The 27,848-nt window shown below is 38.6% G+C and overlaps 1 protein-coding gene across 1 annotated transcript in view; it reads left to right on the top strand.

The window, feature by feature from the left end:
• Nucleotides 1-27,848, top strand: part of MAGI2 (membrane associated guanylate kinase, WW and PDZ domain containing 2) — a 1,332,916-nt gene that overhangs the window by 999,203 nt on the left and 305,865 nt on the right. The window contains exons 8-9 of the mRNA XM_042916449.1: nt 21,229-21,350; nt 23,596-23,778. Of these exons, the coding sequence (XP_042772383.1) occupies nt 21,229-21,350; nt 23,596-23,778 (305 nt within the window). The remainder of the gene's footprint in view (nt 1-21,228; nt 21,351-23,595; nt 23,779-27,848) is intronic.

The raw sequence follows: 27,848 nt of genomic DNA, 5'->3' as shown, positions 1-27,848 counted from the left end.
AAAAGTTAAATATGCAACTTACTTTTCTAGAACCCCCTCTTCTGGTAGAGAATTTTTTTTATTCTTTCTAGTGTGTAACGTTGTTAATGTTCTTGGGTGAATAGCAAAGCCTACATGTTGCTTATGAGAAGTTTACTACCCAAGAGATGCAAGGACTGAAAAACTAGAGGTGTTCACATTATTTATCAAGATCTAACTCTGTTTTCTCTAATCACATTCTTTTTAACAATAATAATCTAGATGGTGAAGGGTTAGTGATCAATGGCATTATTGCTAAATTGTTCTGGTAATAATATTCAGTTACTAAGCTTTTACTAAGTGTCAAGCCCTTCTTTGTGCTGGGGAGGTGATGATGAGTAAGATCTGTAAGCTTCCTGCCCTTGAGTATCTCCTTCATCTTCATCTAGAAAACCCCCAAATTTGGCATCACTGTCAGTCATTTCAAGTCAAGATGAATTCACCTCATTTACCACGTGCCATTTTCTTACATAATATCTAGTGCTCTAATGTCAGGGGATACTCAATAGATGCAAAAAGTAAAATGAATTCCTGGAGGTATCACTAATTGCAAAAATAAAGGGACATCACTTGCGTATACTTATAAGCCTCCCCCTTAGTTCTACTATATTGTTAATCAATTAAGATACACATATTTTAATAATAATATAGCTGCAGCTTCTGGATTAATTTATCAACATTATAGGTCTCCAATAAATGCTAGCTGGTCTTAATTCACTAAATCTGAATCCAAGATATTACATCTGAAATCCAAGGTAACTCCATGTAAGGAAAGAAAACTGAGGTATGTGACAAACCAGATCTCATGTTTAATACACTTCCTTACAGAATTCATTGAATAAGAATTTTTTTCTTTAGTCCAAATATTAGCAAACTCCAGTAAGAACCAGATAGCAATTTTTTTTTTTTTTGCGGGGGGGGGGGGCATATGACTTCTGTCATAACTATTCTGCTCTGCCACTGTAGCTTGAACGCAACCATAGGCAACACTTAAATGAAGGGGTATAGCTATCATCCAATAAAACTTTATTTACAAAAATAGGCAGCTGGCCAAATTTGTCCTGCTGGACATAGTTTTCTGGCCCCCACCCTGTTCTAATTCTTCAGGTTGTTCTCCCATGCCTTCAACTGCTTGCAAGCTGGCTTCAATGTGGAAAATAATACTTAACTCAAACTTTTCTTCCGTGTCTTAATTGTCTGTCATAGAGGTGAGACACCCAACACATCAGAAAGTAATGCTTCCTACCTTCTTAATCATTAAAGTTCGTGTTGTTCAAGTAAAGATCTGCTGTGGTAGACCCCTTGTAATTAATTATTGAATTGGACACTAGCTGTAACCCTAAAAGACAATTGTCCTAATTACCTTTATACTCCAAATGATTGTCTTTTCTTATTTGCTTTTGCTTAAATTATATTTCTGTCTATATGTCTCCACTTAATTTTTCATGTATCACCACCATAGTCAGAAAATTATTCATAATTTACCCTGTCACATCTTATATCATTAGATCAGACCACCATATTTAGTAGTTTTGGATTTCAAGTGAACGTGACATCATACACACAGGTCTTAGTGAGTCAGATTGTTTTAACTTCCTTTAGGTTGCATCCAGTTCTACCACTTGTCATGGCTTTTTCCCCATTACATGATTCCGTGACACATACCAACACCAATTAGTAGATGTGTGGGGTGTATCTGACCAACCAGAAAATTGAGACAGATAATTCAAATCTGAAGATAATTTTTAAGTATAATTATATACCAATATTTCTTAGAAATGTCCTTTGAAAAAAATTATCAAAATAATTAAAATACCGCCATTTATCCTATATAATATAAACATTACTTAAAATCAGGGATATCTCCTGTCACAACAAAGACAACTTGTCCATTTTAACTGGAATATATCTATTTATGTGGTTTGTTTTAACTGTTCCAAAAAAATGTAAATTGCATCACTATTACACTGTTATTTTCACAAGGTATGTATTGGTTCTAAAGTAGTCTTATTGGTGGAAACTGTATGAAGTGGAAACACTGCATATTGAGTGTAGTGGTTATTCATCACTTTCAGCCCATAAAGTATTTTTGTTGAATAAAGGCCACCTAATTTCATACAGTTATACCAAAAAATAATAAATGTCTAATTTAAGTTGTTATGTCAACTTTTCATTACAGATTATCATTATATATAAGATACAATATACCTAGATTAAGACACTGTTTATAATTGTAGTGATAACATTGGTATCAATATCTTGGAATCATATACGTTTGTAACATTAATATTCAGCTAATGAAACAGAGCAAGATGGTCTTCGTTGTAAATCTGTAGTCCAGAAAATGTTGATTCACGAATTCTATTAATAATGATGGACAGCGGGTTTTCTGTAGAGCTATCATTTTTTTGGTGTTTAATTACACACTCACACAATTAGAGGTATGGTTACAAAATATGACAAACATTCCACCTTCCCACCTAGTGGCCAAAAAAGCCTGTGCAGGGACACTAGAAGTCTAACTTAGCAGCCTGTCACTCTGTTCAAATAGACCAGTGTCTGGGAGCAGAAGTTTCAGAGTGGACCCTCTGTCGTCAGCAGGGCATGTTGGATTGAAATGAGCCTGTGCCTCTGGCCCAGTTACACAAGCACTCATACTCCTTGTCAGCCTCAGACAAGCAGATAGCAATTCCAGCGATCTATAGGAGGAAAGTGTTCATACAACTCGAAACTGAAAAACCTGAATTGAATAGGTTTTGACCACTATTACCGATTTTACCCTTCTATGCCACAATTCTGTCCTGTGCAAAATCACTTTTAAGATTTTAGGTTTATTATATTCAAAAGTCAGAAAAATTATCACCACCATCATCCTTACCATATCATCAGGATAGTTGACATTAATGAGTGCCTAGTATGTGCCATGAACTGGGTTAAGTGCTCAACAGCCTTTATTTACCACATTTATAATTCTCACTATAGTGATAAGGAGGTAGATTGTCTGAAGTGTAGAGATAGGAAAATCCCAGCTGATGAAGTTATGTAACTTAACCAGTATCACACATTATTGAGAGGAATGGCTGTAATTTAGACCCAGGCACTCTGACTGTAGAGCCTAGACTCCAAGCTTTTGCTCGAAATGCATCCCATAAATTTAGCATAAGCCTGTAATGGTCTGAACAAGCCTCTGAAACTCATCACTAAGAAGAATGAGGGGTCCCTAGAGAACATCTCCCTGGCCCACCTCTAGTACAGGTTCACAGTGAAAGGAAGGTGTCCAACAAGGGGAGGTCATGTCGCACACAGCCTGCGAGACGTTTTTTTTTTACATTTTTTAAAGTTCATTTATTTATTTTGAGAGAGAGAAAGCACATGCATAAGCAGAGAAGGGGCAGAGAGAGAGGGAGAGAGAATCCCAAGCAGGCTCCTCGCCATCTGCACAGAGCTCAACTCAGGGCTCGATCCCAGGAACCTGAGCCGAGATCAAGAGCTGCACACTTAACCAACTGAGCCACCCAGGCATCCTGAGACCATCTCCTGACCCAAGCATTCTGAGCCTTTAGCTCCATTAGCAATGACTTGAGAGTGACTCTGGACAAGGTGACCACCAGGACTAAGATTTGTAAGACCTGAAAGAAGAAGAGTTCATATTGTGTGGACCTTAACATGGGATGTTGGCACTAGTTTGGAGCAGCAGAGGCAGCCACACAGCTCTGCATTTTAGAGAACAATGGGCCCTACTCAACATCTTCCCTTATTTCATCTGTAGACAGGGCAGATGGACCAAGTTTCTATTCTATGGAGCAGCAGGCAGAAGTTAGCCCAATTTCTTCTGACAGACACCAAATCCATGATAGCACAGTACTTAGCAATGTATTAAGAAGGCCTACAGTTGCTAACTAGAAATGTAACTGTCACTGTTCATACAGAAGAGAAAAAAAATTTTCAATGAGAAAAGTGCAAAATGTAGAGTTGAACAGCTGTGACTTTTGTACAAATGTGGTTTTTTTCTCCTCTTTTGTGAAATTATGTCTGCTGGGTACATTTTGGTTTCAATGGCAGTTACACAATTTGCTTAACTAGCTAGTCCAGAAGACACAATTTCCTGGAACAGCTTTCAGGCAAAGCTGCCTCCTCTGTCACAGACGGAGAAGCACACCATATAACCACAGTTAAAATGATAGTGGGGACTGACAGATGTGATTTTCATGTAAAGGTTTTATAAGTTTTTCATGTGATGTCACGCATCTGCTACCATAAAATGTTACTTGTACACAATTCCAGAAAGTCTGAAAGATACTGCATAATATCCTCAATGTAACATTAAATGTAAAAGGAAAATCACATTCATTTCATGGTTAATGGTGAGTATTCGTCATGATGTTGCAAGTTGGAAAGCGGTTAGGGAGGATTTTAACTCAATACCATATCTTAAGAATGTTTCCCTCCTTCATGCCTTTGAGTAGTTTTCTAAATTTTCCAAGAAAAAACTTCCCAACTTTAGACTTTTTTAAAAGTCAGCATGAAGGTAAAACATTTCCAATTAGAAATAAACAGATAAGAGTACCCTTTTAAAATCTTGTTTGTCCTTAGAGACTTTTTTTTCCTATACTGAAAGTTACTTTTTCAAACTTTCAGTTTTTTTCTGTCAAACAATGGCAAACTTTTCTTAATGCTATCAAAACAGCTGTTTAACAAAGAAATCCTTTCCCCAACTTACAAATGTATGCAAGAGAAGATGTTAAACTGAAGTACCATGCACTTGCTCCGTGATGTTCTATGCTATGGTGAACTCCAAATCTTGTCAATAGCATTTGGTAATATCAATTACTATCAGTTAGTAGCCAAGAGTATGGGCTACAGAGTTTCACAGGATGCCAGTCCTGCAGCTTCCCAGCTGGGAGATCTTGAGTAGACACATCATGGAGGAGGAAGATGAAGAGGGGGAGGAGGAGAGGGAAGGGACAGAGGAGAGGAGAGGAAGACCTTTTATTGTGAGCTTACCACATGCCAAGTGGTATTCAAAGTGCTTTACACATACTAGCTCATTTAATCCTCGCAAAAAACAAAAACAAAAAAACCTTTGAAGTCTGTATTGTTATCCTCACTTTAGAAAGAAACTGCGGTACAGATAGTTTTACAGGTGCTAAATAATAGAGCCAGAATTTGAACCTGGATAGTCTCATGCCACATTTGGTGCTTAGCAATTGACACGTATTGAGCAAGTGCTTAATAAATGTTAGTTATTTTTATTTTGTGTGTCCCAATAACATGGATAAGGCTTCTCCTTATGGCATTACTTCTGCAGCTCGTTCATGATTACACTATACCCCCAAAAGTGAACAACTCTAAGGGAGATGATTTGATTTGTAAGGAAGATGCCATTTAATTTCATGGTGAGAGCATGCCACATGGAATAAAGAACGGTGTTTCTTTAGAATTAGTGATCATTCTGTAAGCCCATTGAAATCATAAAGCAAGGACTGCAGAGTATGATGCTTCTGTGGCTTCCAAAGGGATTGAGGTTTCAGACTAATTCCTAAGGACATTATTCTGGTCATAATTATCTACTGTATATGTAATCTCATATAGCTGGGATTTGTGAAAGTAATAGTAGAAATAGTAATGTTTAAGGCATTATTTTATTTTATTTTTTTTAATATATGAAATTTATTGTCAAATTGGTTTCCATACAAGGCATTATTTTAACTTTTAATGTGCTTTCACATCCATTATCCCAAATGACAGTCACAACATTTACAAACAAGGGGACCAATCCTCTGAAGACTTCACTGAGTTCTCCAAGGACATCTGGCCAGTTAGGCTGAAGTTTGATGAAGTCTGATGCCCTATATAGCAAAGAGAGACTGTTCAGTAGAGTAGCTGTATTTCTATACTAATATAAAATGTCTTTACCTGACAAAATATTTTCTCATATTCATTAAACAAGTATAAATCAGCTCATTTCACAGCTGAACAAAGGGAACAGGTCTATTGAAATAAATGTGGGGCACTTGATCTCTTCTGAACTACAAGTAACTGTTTTGCTAAGTCAGCAGCTTTATATTTTTACCTCCTCTGCTCTGAGCCAGGCCAGTTTCTTCCTTTGTGCTGTCACTCCTTTCAGCCTGGAAGAAACAAGCAATCTGGTCTTATAAGTGAGGGACACCCTAGCTTCATACACATCCTCTTTGCATTTTACACTAGCATTTCTTTAAAAAAAAATATATAGCTATAGATATATAGATATATAGATAAATGTTTATTTACTTATTTTTGAGAGAGAGAGAGAGAGAGAGAGAGAATGCACACGCATGAGCAGGGAAGGGGCAGAGAGACAGGGAGAGAGAATCCCAAGCAGGCTCCATGCTGTCAGCACAGAGCCCAATATGGGGCTCGATCTCACAAGTCATGAGATCATGACCTGCGCCGAGATCAAGAGTTGAACACTTAACTGACTGAGCCACCCAGGCACCCTACATTAGCATTTCTGATAGTATGTAATTGGCGATTCCTACTTACCTCCTCTGTACTACTCACTCATATTATATAAATTTCAACTGGCTATTAATTTACTTTCCTAACACTACAGTTCAACCACAGATCAGAAGAAAGGCTTATGGCTTCCTTTTACTCTTTATGCCAGATTCCCTCAAATATTTTTAAACTATGATCCTTTCAACCAAAGTGAAGTCCCATGTCCAATCTTTCTTCTTACCACTACCATCCAGTCGGGATCTGAATGCACACCCCTCATCCATCCCTCACCTGAGATCAGAGATAATTTGTCATGCTGTGAGGCCCTTCACCACTGCTGCTTCATTCTAATATGATCAAAATGTGTTCTGTATTCTAGTTACCTTCTCCTCCCCTGAATGTCTTTTCAAATGAAGGAAAGAAAACTTCTAATTAAAAACACTCTTATTAGAAACTCTTTGATCTCATAAACCACCTTATTTAACAAACCTTCAGGTTCCAAATAAAGAATGTTCTGAGCATCCAGAAGTTTAAATTGGTTTAATTGCAAATGGAATTTTAGAAATAACAATGAATTATTCACCCTTGGCATCAGAGTTACATATAAATGTTTTTAAGACAATTTTTACAATTCTAATGAATTATTTTCTTTGTCTTGAAGTCAGTAATGAAAGACAGGGGAATTATTACTCCAGCATCAACTTTTCTTTGAGAATATATTTATGAATATATTTATGAATATATTTGTAAAACTTTGGGGTTTTTTTTGTCTTTAGGCATTTTTTTATGAATCTAGCAAATTAAATCAGGCTCTTGTTAGGTGCTCCTGCAGAGGTGAAGCATAGGCATATAGCCCAGTAGCACACCAGGTAGAACAGAGCAGAGGAACTTGTCATGGAGGCAGCAGTGTGAGGGACACAGTCCCTGAGCCCTCAGCATTACAGGGAGAAAGAGGACAGGAGTAGTCACAACCAGAAACACCATGCTGTGTGCTCCTGAGGAAAGATCATGCTTCTTCCTTCTCCACCATTTTTATAGGACCATGAGAACTCGAAAATAGCCTTGGGAACAGCAGGGAAGACAGTCTGCATTTGGGGGACCTGCTGTTCAAGGCAGTTGCAGACAACCCTTTGAGCTGGATATGAGCTGTGTGGAGGATATTATTCCTGCACTGAGAAGACCTACAGCCTTGTGGGAATTGCTGTTCCTGCCATTGGAGGAGGGGACTCCAGTCCAATGGGGTTCATAGCAAGGCAACACATCAGAAAGCTGCTACTATCTTCAACTGGACAATCCTGTTTGCCTCTTGCCAAGCCAAGGCAATGTTATATAACACATAAAGAGATCATTGCTATTATTCTTTCTTTTTAAAATTTTTAATGTTTATTTATTTTTGAGAGAGAGAGAGGAGGGGGGTGGACAGAGAGAGAGGGAGACACAGAATCCAAAGCAGGCTCCAGGCTCTGAGCTATCTCACTCATGAACCATGAGATCATGACCTGAGCTGAAGTCAGACACTTAACCGACTGACCAACCCAGGCACCCCAAGATCACTGTTATTATTCTATAATTTGTAGAACATTTAGCTTCTATAGTTTACACTATAGACTATACACTATACACTATAGTTTATATACACTTTATGTACTAAAGTGAAAATTCCATGGAGTCAAAATTATCCTAAAAATCCCTCAGGATCACAGCAAGTAGAAAACTAGCATACTGAAACAACACAGCCATTTTTTCCCCCAGTGTTAGAAAAGAATTCTTTCTGGAATTAAAGTACTTGGCTAGCATTTAGGCCTTTTTAGATCTTTAATGGATACATAACTAGAATCACATTCAGCTCAGAGAGATGTTAGTACTGTCAGGGATGAGGGAACTTAGTCAAACCCAGGAAGTGGCCTATTGATGTCATCCTTTGGGCAGCCTATTATTGAATAAAATAGAGGATGGTCACCCTAAATGGGTAAAATGTAATGCCCCTCCACCCCCACATGAGAACTTTAGTCTCGTCTTTTTCAGTATGCAGATAATGGTGTTCAAAATTCATGCTGTGTCACAGACCATGATGTTAGTAATACTTGTCCTTTTTGCATCCATGATTTTGAATTCACAGGCAAGTGCAAAATTATACTTAACCTCCCTGGCTTTTATCTGTCAAATGAGCGGTTTGGATTAGGTGATTGCTAAGGTCTCTGCTAGTTCAAGGAATATCTACTGTACCTTGTGTTAACAAGGATAATTTTGGCCATTTTCCTGTGTGAGCCTCATTATTTTCTCATTATAACTGCTGATCAAAGAATACTTAAAATCTGAAAGCATTTTCTTTCAATTTCCACTTGTTATTTGGCTAGACAATAACATACATTACCACTTTTTGAATTTTATTTTAATGGTTTTAACCATCCCATCACATGAGTCTTATGGAAAGAAGGCTTCCAAAAAGGGTGGATTATTATAATAGAATCTCCTCGCAAAGCTATGGAAAAAATATAAATGTACTTCATATCTACAGACATGAGATGGTGGTTACAATTGTCATTAAAAGGGCAGAAAGATAAATATAAGCTTATAAACAAAAAGTCAGGGCAAGAACTATTATCAAAGCTGAATACATTCGAAGGGAATGTTGTTTTCCCCTTTCTTATGATGTGAAGCGATATTGTTAAACATTATTTATTACTAGTGTTTAACAGGTGACTTTGCATTTAATTAGACCAAATGATATTAAAATAGATCCAGCTAATTGTATACTAAAAACGGGTGGATTAAAAAAGATCTGTATTATAAGATTTCACATTTAAATTCAATCTAGCTACATAAGATGAACTTCAAAATTGTCAGGGGAAAAAAAATACTCTACTCTGTGGCTTAGAAGGTTAGCCAGCTCTACTACATACAGGCAAAAGAAAGTCAATTTGCTGTGATGAACCAGTGAAATTAGTTTTGCACTAATGTAGTCTAGAAGAAACTCACCATTAGGTATGTAGTTTCTGACAGCTTATTAAGCACCATTTGTTAAGTTCATCATAATGTTAAAACATTAGTTCAGATTTCCATTAAGCACAACACTCACGTATGGAGGCTGACAAAGTCCCCTCATCCAGTTCTTACTTCCCTTTCTTCCATTTTAATTAGGTGCAAAAAAAAAAAAGGTGAATATATTTTCAGATAGATAAAGTGATAGGAATTATTTTCTTTTTTTTTCTGTAACATTACTTAGTAGTTTACTTTGTGACATTGACTTAATGTGTAAATACTTAGTAACTATTAGTCAACCCAGAAAAGTAATATTAATAGCTAGCATCTATTAAGTTGGTACCTACCTACTTGGTAGATAGTTGGTATTTTATGTAACTCATTAAATCATCACCACAAAACTTTATGTTAGATGCTATTATTCATGTTTCATGGATGGAGAAACTTCTAGAAGCCAAGCCATCAAGCTACAAGGTGAGAATAGAATTACAGCCCAGGACAGGAATTTAGAGACTTTATGTTGTCCATATTTAAGCTCTAGTTAACTCTCATACTCTAAATATAAAATAACATTAAAATCAACTTAAATTTCCATAATGTTCCATCTTTAAATGCTTTCATACAGTTTTTCTGTGTGCTCCTCAAAATAGTCCCATGAGGAAAGTAGGATATTTACAGATGGGCCATTGCAGTTCAGAGGTATCAGGGGAACTTCACAAAGGTAGTGAGTGGTGGATTCCACCTTCAAATGTAGCTTAAACTCTGAATACTGATTGGGTCTCAAAACTAGGAGAGAATGACAACTCAGACTCATTGTAAGTGGCTTTAATGTTAGTGAAACCCTAGATGCACACGTGAGATTGAGGATAGCAGAGAGTGCAGATGGCGCCCCTCACCCCTGTTCTTCCTCATGAGTCCACAGCTCACAGATAACCTTTATGTGCCAGGGAGAGAGTTGAGCAGTTCTCTAGATTCCACTGTGTTACCATGTAAGAAATTTCCTGCTGAGTAAGTATCTCATTTTCATTTCTTATTGTATCACTGGACCTCAGTAGGACCTCACATGCCCTTATCAAATTTGAGACAAGATATGCATATTTGTGTTATTATTGACTCCCTCATTCTCACTCACATACAACCTTAACCTGTTCATAAATATTAGTGCCGAATCATCTTATGATCGATATCATAATTGCCAGAGACATGACTTATGTTCGACTTCCACAGTTTAAAGAGCAGAGTTCAAGTAAATTGAGTTAAGATTAACCCTCAGTGAATCTGAAAGGCAATCCTTGAAGGAGACTTTTCTGGTTTAAAAACCGCATTATGCAAAGCCAGGGCTCCTAGTTCCTCACCCATATTCTCATTACCATTTCATTTTTCACAGTATGCAAAACACACACACACACACACACACACACACACGTTTTCTTATGAAACCTAAGTCCCCATTTCTATGTACATAATCTATGGGTGGTCTAAAAAAAAAATCATTTCATAATCAAAATAATGTGCCATATTTTAAAATTTTTTGCCCTTTTTGCATCCATTTCCCTGTTGTAATTTACAATACTGTGAAAGTTACCAGTTTCACAATGAATTCTGGTGAAAAGAAGTTGAAAATCGCCTGGATAAAGTATATTAAAGATTACAAACATAGTCCATGCCTGTATATATGTAAATTATGTCATTTGAAAAGTAAGTGTGTATTTGTGTCAGAACCACATAAATCAGTATTGTTGGATTTGGCACTACACAGAGCTGGGCTTGAATCACACACCTGCCCCTTGCTGTGAGATCTGCAGAAAATCATTTACCCACTTTGAAGACCACATGAATTAAAAGTATGGAGCCTGTTTAGCTGAGGGTTTGGCATATAGTGTTTGTTCAATGAATAATAGTTCCCACTCCCTCTACCATTCACCATTCTCCCTTTATTTTCTCCTTTGTTTACAAGGCTGACATTCTTTCTTCAAACAATTGTTTTCTCCCCAAATTGTGGCATCTATTAAATAATTTAAATCAGAACAGGAACTAAGTAACTTTAAAACTGCAAAATGGAATGCGCTTCTGAAATATTCAACATCACACCTTTCATCTTTATTTAACGATTCAGAATGAAAAATATAAACTCAGCCCGATGTGGGAGCCTAAATTCGCCTTCCTGGTGCGTATTATGAAAAGGAACAAACACGTTATGTGAAAATACATACCCCATTACAGCTACATGGAACTATCATCTAATCTGTATGAAGCTTTGCTCTTACAGTAATGGCATAATTTTAAACGTTGTATGCTAATTATGTGAAACTCTGCAACAATACTTGTCCTGCAAAAAACAACCTATTGAAAACAACCGTGGAGTAATTCATTTCCACCTTTCTTTGCTCTTAGTTCTGCTAAACCTTTATTCTCTATTCCCACTACTTTCTTTCTTTTTTTTCCCATGCCTTTCTTCCCAGGGTCCTTACCTTCCCAGAACGAGAGCCTTCTGCCCACACTCAGGCCCCATGGTATCATAGTAAAAGTTTATGCCAAGTATCAAAATAAGAGTGTTTTTTTTGTTTGTTGGTTGGCTTTCTAGTTCCTCCTGCATCACTTTCCAGTGTGTAAAAGGAATAGCTATATATTTGATTTCCCCCGATCCAGGCAGTAATAAAGACCCAATAGTCAAACATAATATGTTTTAATATCTTTCTCACTATGGTTATTGGGCCTGGAAATGTTGGGAGTTTTGGTACCAGATGGAATTGGAATTATCTTCATGTCCAGTTGACTGTGAGAATCGGCCACAATACTGCCCCCAGTCTTGTCCATCCCCCATTTATTAGCACTCTTTCCCTGTCTTCCTCCTTCCTGGTTAATTGCAGATATTGGTGATGTTGTCTGCATGATTCCTCACTATTCTGAGTGTCTTTGCTAATTCTTTGACTGTCCTTGGAGTCAGGCTCCAAAGTGTTCCTGTATCCATGGCTTTGTATGTCTATCATTATATGTGAGTGATGTATGCAGTTCAGAGGACTTAACACTATAGCGTGACTTCACATTTTAACAGCACATAAATAATTTATTAATCAATAACAATCCAGTTCAACACACAGAGTATATTACAGGTCAGGTTATTCTCATACCTCCCAGCACATGATAATGTCTAGTTCCCTGGACAAAGTTATTCTTCATAGTCCTGGAGCACCTCTTATTCATCCAGGAAAGAACAATACCTAGTGCATTGGAGGTGACCAGTAAAATGGTGCTGAAAGGACTGAGAATTCTAGGGAGCACCACAATTTTCCAATCTGGCTGATATGGTAAAACTCATAATGCCCCCCCCCCCAAGTTCAGGAATAAGGCATATCCTCCATGATGAAGACTTTCAGAGCTACAGCTATCCATTAGACTTAAGTCATAATGGAAGTAGGGAGACTTGCTGACAAAACCAAGCCCCATACCATGACTTGGAACTGGTTTTCCAGTCTTGTAGCTTTCATCCTCTTGCTCTACTTCCGGCTCCCACACCAGCCACAGGCAATCATGTGCATCTGTGTATTCACTTGTCTTCTATTCTAGTTAAGCAAAAGTGAATATTCCTAAACGCTTTTGTGTCCCCTACTCTCCTTCTCAAATGCCCCCTCTCCATCTGGCAAAATGCATTCTAGAGCCTCCTCCAGTGTCCCCTTTTTCTGAGGCTTTCTCTGAACCAGCAGAAAAGTCACCTTTTCTTCTTGTCCCAATTTACCCAGGACTGTCCCGGTTTTAAAACTTAAAGTCTCATGCCCTGAGAAATCCCTTAGTCCTAGGAACTGAGGTGGCTGGTCACCTGACTTGTTTGTCTCCCCAGTGGAGTAATGTGCCCTGTCGGTGAAGGAATTGTGTCATAGTCATGTTTGTGTCCCCAGCGCCTGGAACACTGATAAATTAATGAACTTAAATATGAGACTTGAAGGACAAAGCCATTCAATCATTGTTGGCAGATACCAGTGGAAGATGATGTATTAGTCTTGGCTCTTAATACAGAAAGATCCTGGAATAGTGCAGTCTTCTAGTTTCCTTCTAGATAAGCTCTATCTTACCCTCAAATTTATAATTCACTTTTTTTTGCTCAATTGAGAAGTGAGTTTAGAAATACCTTTGATAATAACATTGCACCCAGCAATAACATTTAAAAGAGATGTTTTATGGGAACAAGAAGGGGATGGATAGAAAATATTTTTAAATGCATGCCCAGTGGCTCTGAAATTTTTGAAAATGAGTCTATGTATCTTGTACATCCCGGGGGCTTCATGACATGATTGACAGTGCACAGTGCTATTTCTGCTAGGAGTAAAATATCAAGTTTTCTGTGTAATTGGTAAGTAGTAATGGATAAGAGATGAATGCCCCTTATATATAAAATACACATTGCAGGTCAATGTCTTAACTAAGTAACTTAACACTACTGCTGGAGAAGGGGGAGAGAGTTCATTTATCTGAAAATATATCCACATTTGGTAAGTTCAGACTCATGAAAAATGGAGGACAGACTCCTCAGCTGTGAGAATTTCAGTGCTAATATGTGGATACTCTTCTCAGTTAGCTATGATTCTGCCTCCCACCTGCACACTATATCCCCAGGTCAGACACCCTTTTGTCCAGGAAAAGAAGGAGCAAGTAATATGTGAATAACTCAATCTTCCCACCCACATTCACAAAGCAAACTCACATTACCCTCAGGTACAGTAGGGCATAATGAATGGACATTTATAGGAAGAAAATTATCACTTAAGTGTTAGAATTGGGAAGAAATCTTTCCAGAGGTGGGATTCAATTATTCTGTTTTTAAAAAAAAAATGCTCCTAGTAAAATAGATTCAATTCTTCCATTTATCCGAAGCTCCTATTTTAAAATAAAATATATTTAAAACATTTGTCTTTAGACTAGTACTTTTAAAAATTAGCGTTTCAAAGCTCTGTAAGGCATATTTTGTATTATGTAAGCCCTATTTTATAATTATTTTTGTTCCTGTTTTATCTCTCCTACTATACTACATGTCTGGTTGATCTTTACCCCTCCCTGCACCTTCTTCCATAGTGCTGAGCAAAGAGTATTTGAGAAACAAATATTTGATGAATCATGATAGCATTTATTGACTACTTATATCCAGGTACTGGTCTGAAGTGATTTATTCACTTAAATTCATTTAATATGCGTACTCTATGAGGTGGATATTACTTTTATCCCAACTCTACACATGAAAAATTCTGAAACACAAAGAGGGTAAATGATGTCTCCAAGGTCACACACCTAGTAGAGCTTGGATGGGAATCCCAGCAACATGTCTATAGTGATTAAGGTGTTAATATCCTACCCTGCCTTCTGGGAAGAGGGTTGGCCCCAGGAGATCCCCATAGGGTTATTATCTTCTCTTAGTTTCCAAGGCATGAAGTAGTTTTTACTACTTGAAACTTCATAGTAGAGAAAACTTTATGGAGTCTTTTCAAGGCTTGTTATAAAATGAATAAACTATGCATAGGGAGGATACAATGTATGTGTTCACCAATGCAGCTACAGTCTAGGGGTTCAGATGTGAGGAGGTAATATGCAGACTTTTCTGACCACCCAGAAGCATGGGAATCCGAATTGGGGTCACAGAAAACCTAGGGAATTCCAAGGAACCAGGAGATTCACACTCCAATTCCATTCAGGAATTATTTTATATTTTTTTAAATGCTCCAAGTGAAATACATTTTGGGAAACCCCTAAAGAAGCAAGATTACATACAAGGAATGATATACTAAGCTGCAACCCAAAATCCCAAACCAATCTTCCACACTCAATGCTGAGTGGCTGCCTCTGTGGGCTCCCTCATTTTGTCCCTAACATAGTGCTTTTCCATATGAGCACATTTCTAGGGTAACACAAGGTAGCAGCTACTAGTAATGAGCCTCTCAGATCCAAATCTTCCATCTTCATAGTAGGCTGACATTTTCACCTATTACAAGAGTGTCTTGGAAGATTTTCTGTTTGGTTTTATGAGTCTTCAACCAAATGCAGATTGGTTCTATCACGTGACCTGGCCCTAAACTTCACATAAAGTTCTGTCACAAGATATATTTCACGAGACAGTTAAACTGGAAAAACCAATGAGATCTATCTTTCATGGATGCCTGCCTCCCATCCATGCACTTACTCAACAAATATTTATTGAGTGCTGGCCACCTCATCATTACCTTAAAGTAATTCGTGTAACCACCTTGACCACCTTGTAAATATTTCAGCTGCGGTACAGTCTCTACTTGAAAGCTATTCTCTTGTCTCTCTCACATCAACCCAAAGGTCTATTTCTAAAGTTTCAATTTTAGTCAAGATGGTGGGAGAGTAGCCAGTGGGTACAGAAGATGTCATTTGTGACTGTGAACTAATCTCCAAAAGCCCAGGAGAAGCAAGGCGGGGCATGAAGAGACTGGAAAATGGAGGCAGCACTGGTAGTGAGGGTCAGATGATGGCCTTGATGACCCTCAGCTGACCTGTCCTGTGTGTACTGATGGGCTTAGGATGTCCAACTTTACTCCTGTTTCTCCTATTCCCTCCGTGAAGGAGGTGGCAGTCAAACAGGAACCTGACCTGGGACTACTTTGAGTAGCATATCATCCAATCAGTTGCAAATATTATCCCCCCCCCCCCCAACTCCGTGCACGTTGTGAAACTTGTGATATCATAAGCCCTCTCCTCTGGAGCCAATATAGCATTTCCTAGTACTCCCCAAGGCCACATAGAGAAAAGGAGACTTCCACATCAATCTTATCAGGCAAGAAATTCCTTATTCGACTACCTTTTCACACCTTCTCAGCGTCTAACTCCAGAGGAGATTGCAACCCTAGTTGCACACTAGTGCTATCTGGGAAGTTTTGTTAATGCCAATGCCTATAGCTCATTCTGATATTAAGGCTCTGTTGATTTAGCATGGGCTTGAGTCTTCTCTCTTTGTGTTTTTGTTGGTTTGCTTGTTTTTAAGCTCCTCAGGTTTGTTCAGAACTACAAAGCACTGCCACAGATGAACTTATTTTAAGTTTCCCTTCCATAGTGAAAGGAGGCAGTTAGGCTGCAAATGAGTGAGCACAAAGGCAAAGACGAACCTCATCCTTGAACACCCTGATCCCTTTGCCATTCCAACATGGAAGCATCTCATGTCAGCAGTTCTTGTGAAAAGAAAATTAGGTTGTTAGAATATACCCACTTTAGAATATGGCTTTTATCCCCTTAGCAGGTACCACCTAAAGATTCTATTAGTACCAATGACAATAGGCTAGATATAATTAAAGGGCAAGAACTCTTGGTAGCACCCCAGGTTCCTGGTCTATATGGAAGCAAGATGAAATAGCTAGCAATGATCTCACAGAGCCTAAACAATGAGAAGGATGGTGGAATTTATCATTCACATCCTTTGTACACATTGTAAGACCCCCAAATCCTTGCTGAAAGGACTTGAAACTATTCATTTTGGAAGCACAAGGAAGACAAAGCTTTCTTACTCAGCTACAATCATATTTCTTTGTGATAGGCCTTTTCAAGCTTGGGAGCATTTTAACTTTTAAATGAATGACTTCATTTATGATGATGTGAATGTTCTGTAGCAATTAGTTCAGGATACTAAAGCCATACCCAGCTTCCACTATTTGTGGGGTACAAGGCATGCCAGACTGGTTCATTGATATTTTCATTCTCTGTGAACTCTAGAAATTCACTTTGATGATGAATGGAGTATTTTCAAAATAGTGTCCATAAAGCAGGTGGCCACACATTGATTTTGCTAAGGAAATAATTACATGCAGGTGGCAGTTGGAGGAACCCAACTGTATATAGAAATGTATCCCAGAATGCTCTTATAATGTATTTTCTGAGGATAAGTTTCCTCGTGTGATGAACAGTGACCTAGCAGAACAGAAATAGAACAGACAGGAAATGAAGAAAGCTGATACTTCAGTACACTTCAAAGCAGCTTCTTGGTTTCTCAAAATTACTAACATATATTTGTAAACAAGTTTTAAAACACACACTCATCATTTAGTTATTTAACCAAAAAATAATGTCTTTCACTGTGCCCACTGCTTAGCATACAAAGATGAACACATGGCACATGTACACAGGTGTGCACAATTTGGACCCAGGCACAGGCTAATGAGCCCCCATGGGCAGGGGTGGGGGCTACCAGAGGATGCTGCCTTCCCCCACCCCTGCTCATCTGTCCCTCCCCCCCTTGTTTTCATTTAGCTCCTCTGGTTCTGTTTGCTCACTGGCCACTGTGTTCATCCAGGAGATTCCTCAGAAGTGAAGGCCTTTTCCTTCCATCCCTTGGGACACCAGGGGACTGTGCCCTGCCCCAGGGCAGTGTCTCCTACCTGAGCCCACACACACAGGAGCCTGGCTAGGGGCATACCCTTGGCCTCTCCTTGTGTTGCAAATTTATTAACAACCAATAAACCAATTAAGTGGCGACTACTAAAGAACTTAAAAAAAAAAAGAGGGAAGGAAATACACACAAAAATCAATTATTAAACTACTGTATGATATGGTTATGATAGTTCGTGAAATTCATTATTGTGAAACTATCATTAGAATATTGTATATCACATCACGAAAACCTCTTTAATCCAAAACCTAGATAACGGTAACAGGAACGGTAACTATGTCCTCTGAACATGTTGGGTTTAACATAAATACTCAGAGGAATAAAACTAGATTCTCTCTCCAGTGGAATTAGCAGCCTGAAAGCTCAAAGCTCATTTGTCACATAACACGGGTAAACAAGTAGGATCCTATATTATCAAGTTTGTTGATGGATCTTCTACCTAGATTCAACTAACATCAGCCTGATTTTGTTTACTTTGTTGACTTTGTGCCTTAAAAGTGCTCCCAAATCCTCTTAATGATGAGACAGTTTTAAAGAAAATAAACAAAAAAACAAACAAACAAACAAACAAACTGGAACAAGAGAATTGTGTTCAAGGTTTTATGAGAGCCAAGGGGAAGAGTGGAACACAGGTTGGCAGTGTTGCTAGGGGAAGCTAGGGAAGGAGTTAAAGCCCAGATGGGAAAAGCATCGTGATGATAATGACCCTGACAGCAGCACTTACTTATAATAGGGATAAAGACTAGCTAGGCCTTGAAGAATAAACAGTAACTAAGACCTGACAATTGTGGGGTTCTCCCCATGTATCTGTGCTTTGCAAACCTTATTTCTCTGATCTTCACAGCAATCCCAAGAAGCAGATAGTTATGTCCGCATTTCGCACACGAGAATATTGATGCTTCTGGAGTTTAGTAATTTGTCCAAGATGCCACATCACACCCAGGTCGTCTTGCTTCAAGCGCTGCAGTATTGATCACTGAATCTCACATGAAAAGATAAGAGCACTGGCCTAGTGTTGTCATTGAGAGAGTAGCTCCAAGTGTGTCAAAGCAAAACAGGCATGTGGTGATGCAGCAAAGGTGAAGCCACAGAGATAAGGAAAGGCAAAGTCAGGAATGATATTTCTTTGGGTAATAGGAAGACTTCAGGGGATTTTAACAAGCAGGTTACGTGAAAAGTGGAGAAAATGGAAGAGAAACCTCAAACTCTGATCCTTCTGCAATGGAGTGGGGGTATCAGAGTTGCCAGGGTGAAGAAGCTTTGAAAGATCACACGCCATAGCTCACTACACGCCACAGATCACGGTGACTCCTTTGTGCACAAGAGCATTACAGTAGTATTTACCTCCAATTGGAAAGAATTTTACATAAGGCAGACTTACTTTGGACTCCGTACTGGTGACTTCCATTACCAAAACATTGCTATAAAGCACCCTCTTCCTAAATAGCACCAGAAGCAATATGAGAGAAAGGCCTAGGGCTTTTAAATTCCTCCCCCCAATCCCATAAAGCCTATGGACTCAAAATGCTGACAGTGATGGTAAGGATGGGATGGTGATGCTGGTGTCAGGGCGGTAACAGCTGCTGCTAGTTACTGAGCTGTCTGTGTTTGATCCTCTGCACCAGCACTCACTATTTCATCAAACCCTCACAACCTGCCCAGGAGGAAGGCAATATCATGTCCATACGACAGATGAAGGTTTAATCACACAACTATTCATGTGGTGGAGCTAGATTTTTGAATCCAGGGCCAATTGATTCAAGAGCCTGTGTGGCAGGCAGCTACCCTTCCCCGACCCCCGTAAGGAAGTAATTAGATACTGCAGCCATGGAATCACGTTTCTGACAACTGCTTTTCTGTCTCACTAGGAAGTATCTGATTTATAATAATAGAAAATTGGTTGTTGAGACTTCACTTCTTTTGCCTCCTTTTCTTTCTAATATGTACTTCTAGAGGACATAACGAGAGGATTCTGTGGCAGGGGGGGGGGGTGCACTTGCCAGTGTGAACTCATACATCAGAAAGAGAAGGTACGTAGGTAAGAATTGCCTTTCAGAAATAGGCATGGTCAGATCCCAGCCTTGCCACTTTGTAGGCAGGAGATTTAGAATAAGTTATCTGACCTCCCATGTGTCAGTCTCATTGCCTTTAAAACAGCAATGATTCAAATTCAGGACTGTTGCTTAACTACATTGACAAAATGTATCTACTACACTTAAAACAGAGTTAAGTACTCAGACCTGTTCGTTCGTCTTCTACCTTCTCTTTGCTCTTCAGGCTTTCATACCATAATCCTATTTCTGTTTGTACAAAGAACCAAAACCAGTGTATATGTCAGCCTTCTTGTGGGGGCATTTATATCCTACAGAAAGAGCTGTGTGGTGCTGCCATGAGGCAGAGTTGTTGGTTCCTACCCTCTTCATGGACAAGGAGCTCTAAATTTCATACAAGAATTCATTAAACTGTAAGCAGACTATAAGGGATTCTTATACTAGAAGACTCAAGTTAGCTGATCCACAGCTATGAGTCTGATATCTATGAGTTTATCATCTCATCATATCCAATGTAAATACTCTACTTTTGATTTATCTAAGCATCAGCCCTCCTACGGGCATTTCTACAACTTCCATAAATATATTTGGGAATCTTTCCTTCTATATCCCAGCCCTTCAATCCAGGTCTGTCTGACTCTAAAAAGTGTGAACACTGGTCACTAGTGATCAGTGAATTTAACTTATCTTGTTAGATATGGGGCCTTTGCAAAGCTGAGATGATACTCTTCTCAACACCATTTGGTATACATTTCCTTTGCTGACCATTTGTTTTATTTTTTTAATGTTTTTGAACATTTATTTATTTTTGAGGGACAGAGCACGAGAGGGGAAGGAGCAGAGAGAGAGAGGGAGACAGAGAATACCAAGCAGGCTCCACCCTGTCAGCACAGAGCCCAACACAAGGCTCGAACCCACAAACCGTGAGATCATGACCTGAGCTGAAGTCGGACGCTTAACCGACTGAGCCACCCAGGCACCCCTGACCATTTGTTTTAATGCATCAAACTCATCTCACAGCAGACCAGAAAGCAAGTGCACATTCTAGTTCTTTGGCTGAATCATGCATGATTTAAATACAATAATATATGATTGAGCTATTGAGAACTCTGCCTCTGTCACAGAAATGTGAGTTGTCCACAGGCCAGTCCCAGCAGAGGCCTGACCTCATGCGGGGGAGTGGGGGGGGGGGGGGTGGGACTTGACTAATCACATAAGGTGTCTCTTAATCGCCTGCTCTCTGTAGAGCTATACATATGTTCTCTTAAATGACTTTGCCCCACTGTTATCCTAATTTGAAATTTTATTTTTTAGCCACATAAATAGAAGAACACAGTTTGAAAACCCTGTCCTGGAAGCAAAAAGGAAGCTACAGCAGCATAACATGCCCCACACAGAACTTGGAACAAAGCCCCTGCAGGCCCCAGGTTTCCGAGGTAAGTACCATGTCAGCGTGCAACGTTTCAAGGGGAAAAATCATCTATCAAACTTCCCGTTCTTCCAAATATGCCTTTAGCTTGGACTGTTTCAAATAATCGATGTGCTTTCCCCAAACCCCGCTATTAGCTTTAGCTGGGTGGTAGCTCTGTTTCTAAACGGATGCACTTAGCAACCATGGATTAAGTTAAAGCCTCCGGCAGTACCTTGTAGAAATGTACAGCATGTTGCCAGGTGGAGATTAATGGGTTTTGACAGTGGTACTGTGCACTGCAGATTCATAGAGACTCATAGGTTTGTCCTCAAAGACCACGCACAAGAATAAGGCTTGTTCTCCTCTGTGACAGTAGACGGCTCCTCATCGACATTACCCAGGCCCAAATCTGCCCGCCCCCGCGCTGTGCTGGAGAGGTCGCGCAGCGTGACTGACTTGTCTTACTGTCTGCGCAACCGCACAGGGAGGCCCTGGCCCTTTGGTATGTCCGAGGCTGCTCACTGCACTTGACCACACTTGGAACCATGTAGTGGGATGAGTGCTGCACAAACTTTTCACATCTTGTGGGCTCTTGCTCGTCAACAAAAGCATGAACACCTTACCACTACTGCACAATCACAATGAATGTAAAGGTCTCACTAAAGCTTCTCTCCAATTGTACATGTTACATTTATAAAGGAAACGTAGATGGCAAAGTTACATGCTTGTTTCATTTGCATTTTAAAGAAGAGAGATGTAATGAGAAAGAATGAAATCTGGCCTTTTGTAGCAATGTGGATGGAACTGGAGAGTGTTATGCTAAGTGAAATAAGTCATACGGAGAAAGACAGATACCATATGTTTTCACTCTTATGTGGATCCTGAGAAACTTAACAGAAGACCATGGGAGAGGGGAAGGAAAAATAAAAGTTAGAGAGAGAAGGGCCAAACCATTAAAGACTCTTAAAAACTGAGAATAAACTGAAGGTTGATGGGGGCTGGGAGGGAGGGGAAAGTCAGTGATGGGCATTGAGGAGGACACCTGTTGGGATGAGCACTGGGTGTTGTATGGAAACCAACGTGACAATAAATTTCATATTAAAAACATAATAAAAAATATAGTAGAGAGATGTAAAATAAGCTTAAATGTAAAATAGAGAATTATATTTAATATTTTAAAAGATATATGTGATGTATAAATACATAAATTAAAATTCTAATATGATGACTCATTATATCTACTGCATATCACCCAAAATGTAACAGCAGCAAAAGCACCAAAATAGTTAGCTAAGTTACTATATATAGGGTGACTGTTGCAAATATCAAATCATATCACCCAAAGTGTGTGTATATGTACCTATATATATACAGACACACATATATATACACACACATATTTGAGGTAGCATTTAAAGCAGATATTAATTCTATTTCCCAGCCTGTTATTTTTAAGCTTTAATATGCTTAGGAATATGTTTATTACAGATCATAGCTGGAAAAGCATATTCTATAACAAATTAGTGGTCAAACCTAGATGAGTGGGGTCAAGTTTTGTTCAGATTATTTAGGGATATGATTTGAATGTATCAACAATATTGTTACAAAATGTGTTACCTTTACATTCATAATTATATAGAGAAATATCAGCTTGCCTTTTGCTCACTTTTCAGAGTATACTAAAGACAACAAGGTCAGTAGAACTTTATCTGGTTATTTTATAGCATCTTACAATATAAACAAAAGTTAACTCAGTTCCCACATCCGGGCAGTCCTTCTGAACAATTGAGACCTTTGAAAAGATGGTAGCATACCATGGCTGCTATTCTTTTAAAAATAAAATAGTCCATTTTGGCTTTCTAGTTTTACCCCTTAAAGGATTTATCAGCCACTCACACATAACCTCCTGCTCGGAGTCCTTTAGAACAAGAGAAATGTATCCAGATGTGTCTGGATGATTTGGGCTCTTCTTTATCTGCAGGTGTTGACAGCCTGTTGATTCGGCCCTTTTTAAAAAGCCCAAGGAGGGCTACTTTGGTGAATGGAAATATTGACCGACAGAAAATCTTTCCACAAACCAGGCAGCTTTTGCACTTTCCTGGATTCGTGGGACTGCTCTGTGTCAGCAGGTCACTCCCCACCCCCTGCTTGCGTTACTACAGGAGACCCCACACCTACCCCTGGGATTGCTGCGCAGTAGGGGGTTTCCTCTGCATGAGAACTTGCCTTAAACATGCTTTTTCTTTTTTAACTTATATTGGCCAATGTAGAAAAACCACTCTTCACCCGGGATGCATCCCAGTTGAAGGGAACGTTCCTCAGCACCACCCTAAAAAAGAGCAACATGGGTTTTGGATTCACCATCATTGGTGGAGACGAGCCTGATGAGTTTCTGCAGGTGAAAAGTGTCATTCCCGATGGGCCTGCAGCACAGGATGGGAAAATGGAAACAGGTGAGTTCCTTACTACTTCGGAAATTTGCTTTACAATCTTTCTTTCTTTTTTCTTTCATTTTTTTTCCTAAAGCAAATAGGCGGAGTTTCTTTGTGTTTTTCATTTGAAGGTCAAAGATCACTTCACTTTAGGGAAACTAGAAATTATGTTTCTCCTAAGTTTAAGAGTATCAAATTGAAGTATTTAGGAAATAGCTCCAAGTATCACTTTTGTCTCATTTTTCCCACTGCCCCTTCTATTTGCTGGATTTAATGGACTCTTGAGATTGACACTTTTCTAACTTATTTTTAGAGTTCCTTCTTAGAGATGTGATTAACATTTCATACTATTCTACCTTATATTCAACCATTGATATTTTAAAATCTGCATTAATCTTGTGAGAGTCTCATGCTGAATTGGCCCAGGTTAGATATTTAAATATGTATGTTCATCTCATAGAAAAAAATGTTGAATGGTATTCATCTTTATATGTCCCTATCAATATTTTAATATATAGGGTTTTTTTTCCTGTAGTTGTTACGAATCCATTTTCACATGCAGTTACTTGGATGTCTATCAAATTAGAATCAAAATTCATTTAACATGGAGATGCAGAAGCAAACTATGAAGGTCAAGAAAATGTAAAATATGAAAGGTGTACAGAGGTAGAGAAAAAACGTAATGAACTAAGTCTGGTTTTCAAGTCTGATTTTGAATTCTCCCACCTGGCCCATGACCTTGGATTAATCCCATAATTTATAAATGCTAGTTTCCTTATCTGGAAAAAAAAATGGAAGAAGAAATTAAAAGACATGTTTTTGAGAGAGAAAGTGCAAGCCAGGGGAGGCACAAAGAGAGAGGGTGAGAGAGAATCCCAAACAGGCCTCACACTGTCAGCTCAGAGCCTGATGTGGGACTCCATCTTGTGAACCGTGAAATCATGACTTGAGTCGAAATCAAGAGTCTGTCGCTTAACCAACTGAGCCACCCAGGTGCCCCAGAAAAAATCAGATTTTATCTTACGTACTTAAAATACTGGTTCAAGAATTTTGTACTGTAGTTTTTGAAATACATTAGAAAGAGTATACAAAGTGCTGTAACTATATCTCCAACAACTATATTGCCATTTCACATTTTCCACAAGGTTGATTTAATTTGTGGTATTAACTCACCAAAGTTAATGGTCCTAGTAGAAACACAAATTAGAGAATTACTTTTGAGGGAAGTTATCACATCTGTATGGTCTATATGTTTGTGAATTTACCATTCAACAAATGGTGAATATTACCATTTATTAAATGGTTCCTCCAGAAATTACTTCTTTTCAGTGTCACCTAATGAATGTATTTGTCACTGCCACTCACTAGTGAGTAATAATCCATTTAATACGTGTTATATCTCCTTAAAAGTTGAGTGAAGTTTTAAAACTAACTCACCACATTTTGTAAACACTACAGTTGTAAAAATCATGTGCACATAATTTTCTGTAAGAGTTAAGTTTAAAGAGTGTCCAATTCCACTGCTCATCTAGTGTTATTTTACTAAGCAGCCACACCTTCATGGTCAAAAAATCACGGAGAAATATCAAATGACTCAACTAAAAATCATCTTATTGCTTACAATTAGAATAAGAGGAAATTATGGAATTAATAGCATCCTAGTAGAGGAAATGTGATCCTCAAAGCTTTTGAACTTCAGTGAAAGACTTAATAAGCCTATTTCTTTTCATAATAAAGAATAGTTATTTTTTCTCTGATCCAACCCACTATTCCATGTTTCAAAACTAGAAAAGAGTTTTTTCAGTGTAAACTTAAAAGACAAAATAAGACATTTGCACAGCAAAGCTTTTTCCCTTCTTACTCATTGTGCTAGTTTGCTATAGTCACACAGTCCAAGCCAGCCTCATTCAACAACAAAGTCAAAGCTTTTATTTATAATTGAGCAGACTTTCTTCATTTAAAGTAATCACAAAACAGGTCCCAACAGAGAAAGAAGAACCTAGGATTTAATTCTATTCACTGTCTCCTATTTATTCCTATTCATTAATTCAAGAACACATGTTCAGTTCCTCACTTTCACAGCCATTACAGACAAGAGGGTCACAAAGATGGATATAACAAGGCCCGACTCTCAAGGAGTTTACATCTAGGAGCTTGTTCAGATACATGAACAAGTAGTTGTAACACAATATGTGTAGGATAAATCTGTCATAACCATGATGTTGACACAAAGTCAAGCGAGTGGGAGGAGGAAGCAACAGAAATTTTTTAAAAGAAAAGGGTATTCCTAACCATATAATCTTATTAGACTTTTATAGGAATGATAAAATACTCAAACAATTTACATGTTCATTGTTAATTGTGAGATAATTTGAAATAAAATGTAAACACACTTCAGTGACATTGCACAAGTTATATTAGGAATGACTCCTCAGTTCATTCAGCTAATATTTTATGAATAGCCATATGTCCTAGCTATGCTGCTAATTATTAAGGATGCAAAAATTAAGAGATGACTGTTTCTCTCCTTAAGGATCTTACACTATATGGGGCGCCTGGGTGGCTCAGTTGGTTAAGCCTCCAACTTGGGCTCAGGTCATGATCTCGCGGTTTGTGAGTTAGAGCCCCACATCATGCTCTGTGCTGACAGCTCAGAGCCTGGAGCCTGCTTCGGATTCTGTGTCTCCCTCTCTCTCTGCCCCTCCCCTGCTTATGCTGTGTCTCTCTCTGTCTCAAAAATAAAAACATTTTTAAAAATTTTAAAAAAAGATCTTACGCTATAGAAATGAGTGACATGTTAATGAATATTTATATCAACATAATAATAATAATAATAATAATAATAATAATAATAATATGTACAGGGGCACCTGGGTGGCTCAGTCAGTTGAGCATCTGACTTTGGCTCAGGTCATGATCTCGAAGTCCATGAGTTCAAGCCCCATGTTGGGCTGTGTGCTGACAGCTCAGAGCCTGGAGCCTGCTTCAGATTCTGTGTCTCCCTCTCTCTCTGTCCCTCCCCCTCTCACTCTCTGTCTCTCTCTGTCTCTCAAAAATGAATAAAAATTTTTAAAAAATTAATAGAAAAATATATGTACAAAGTCCAGAAATAGTACAGAGAAATAGGAAATCAAATCCATTGGGAGATGCTTAGGGAGGGCCTCATAGAGAAGATGATGCCTGACAAAGTTTCTAGTGATGAATAGCTGCTTGCTAGGTGGACAAATCAGGAAAGCCCTAGAAAGAGGAAATAACACGTGCAAAGGCACAGTAGTAGAGAATGCCTTAGATAATGATTTACAGTGTATGCCAATATTCCAACTTCAGTAGACATTCATGTGAAGTATCAAATAAAATGATAATCATAACTGGTAAAGATGAACTACTATGACTCACAGCAAACATCAAATAATATATGGTCATATATCCTCAAATACAAAACATAGATATCGGAGCACCAGGGCAGCTCAGTCAGTTTAGCATCTGACTCTTGATTTCGGCTCAGGTCATGGTCTGACAGTTCATGAGTTCGAGCCCCACGTCAGGCTCCATGCTAACAATGCGGTGCCTGTTTGGGATTCTCTCTCGCCCTCCCTCTCTACCCCTCCCCCACGCATGTGTGCACCTTTTCTGTTTCTCTCTCTGAAAATAAATTAATAGACTTTAAAAAAGAATTGTTTTTAAATAGACACTACAGATATAACAGGAAATGCTTTGTATTTAAAAGGTGAATGGTCTCATTCGACATTGATGAAATAAGCAAGAAAATATTTGAATCAATTTTTCTAGCTCTAGGTTATCTCTAATTTAGGCAAAGAAATGTCAATAGTTTGTGTGGATGCAAAGAAAGATCCACCATACTAAAAGGGTGACCAAGGGTCCTACACAATAAACACAAGGGTAGGGTGGGAATTCTTTCTTTCTCAGACAGCACTGACTCATGGGAAGGGGTAGAGAACCGGAGAAAATGAGGACATTGTGCCTCTGGCTGCTTTTTGACAACTAATTGAGCCAATCCTCCATGGTCCTGTCATGTTCCAGAAGAAGCTTTCTTAGAAGAAATTACCACAGTGCCCAGGAACCATCCAACT

This window comes from Panthera leo, chromosome A2 (genome assembly GCF_018350215.1).
Source record: "Panthera leo isolate Ple1 chromosome A2, P.leo_Ple1_pat1.1, whole genome shotgun sequence".
Lineage (NCBI taxonomy): Eukaryota > Metazoa > Chordata > Mammalia > Carnivora > Felidae > Panthera > Panthera leo.
This window is presented reverse-complemented; position numbering and strand designations above follow the sequence as displayed.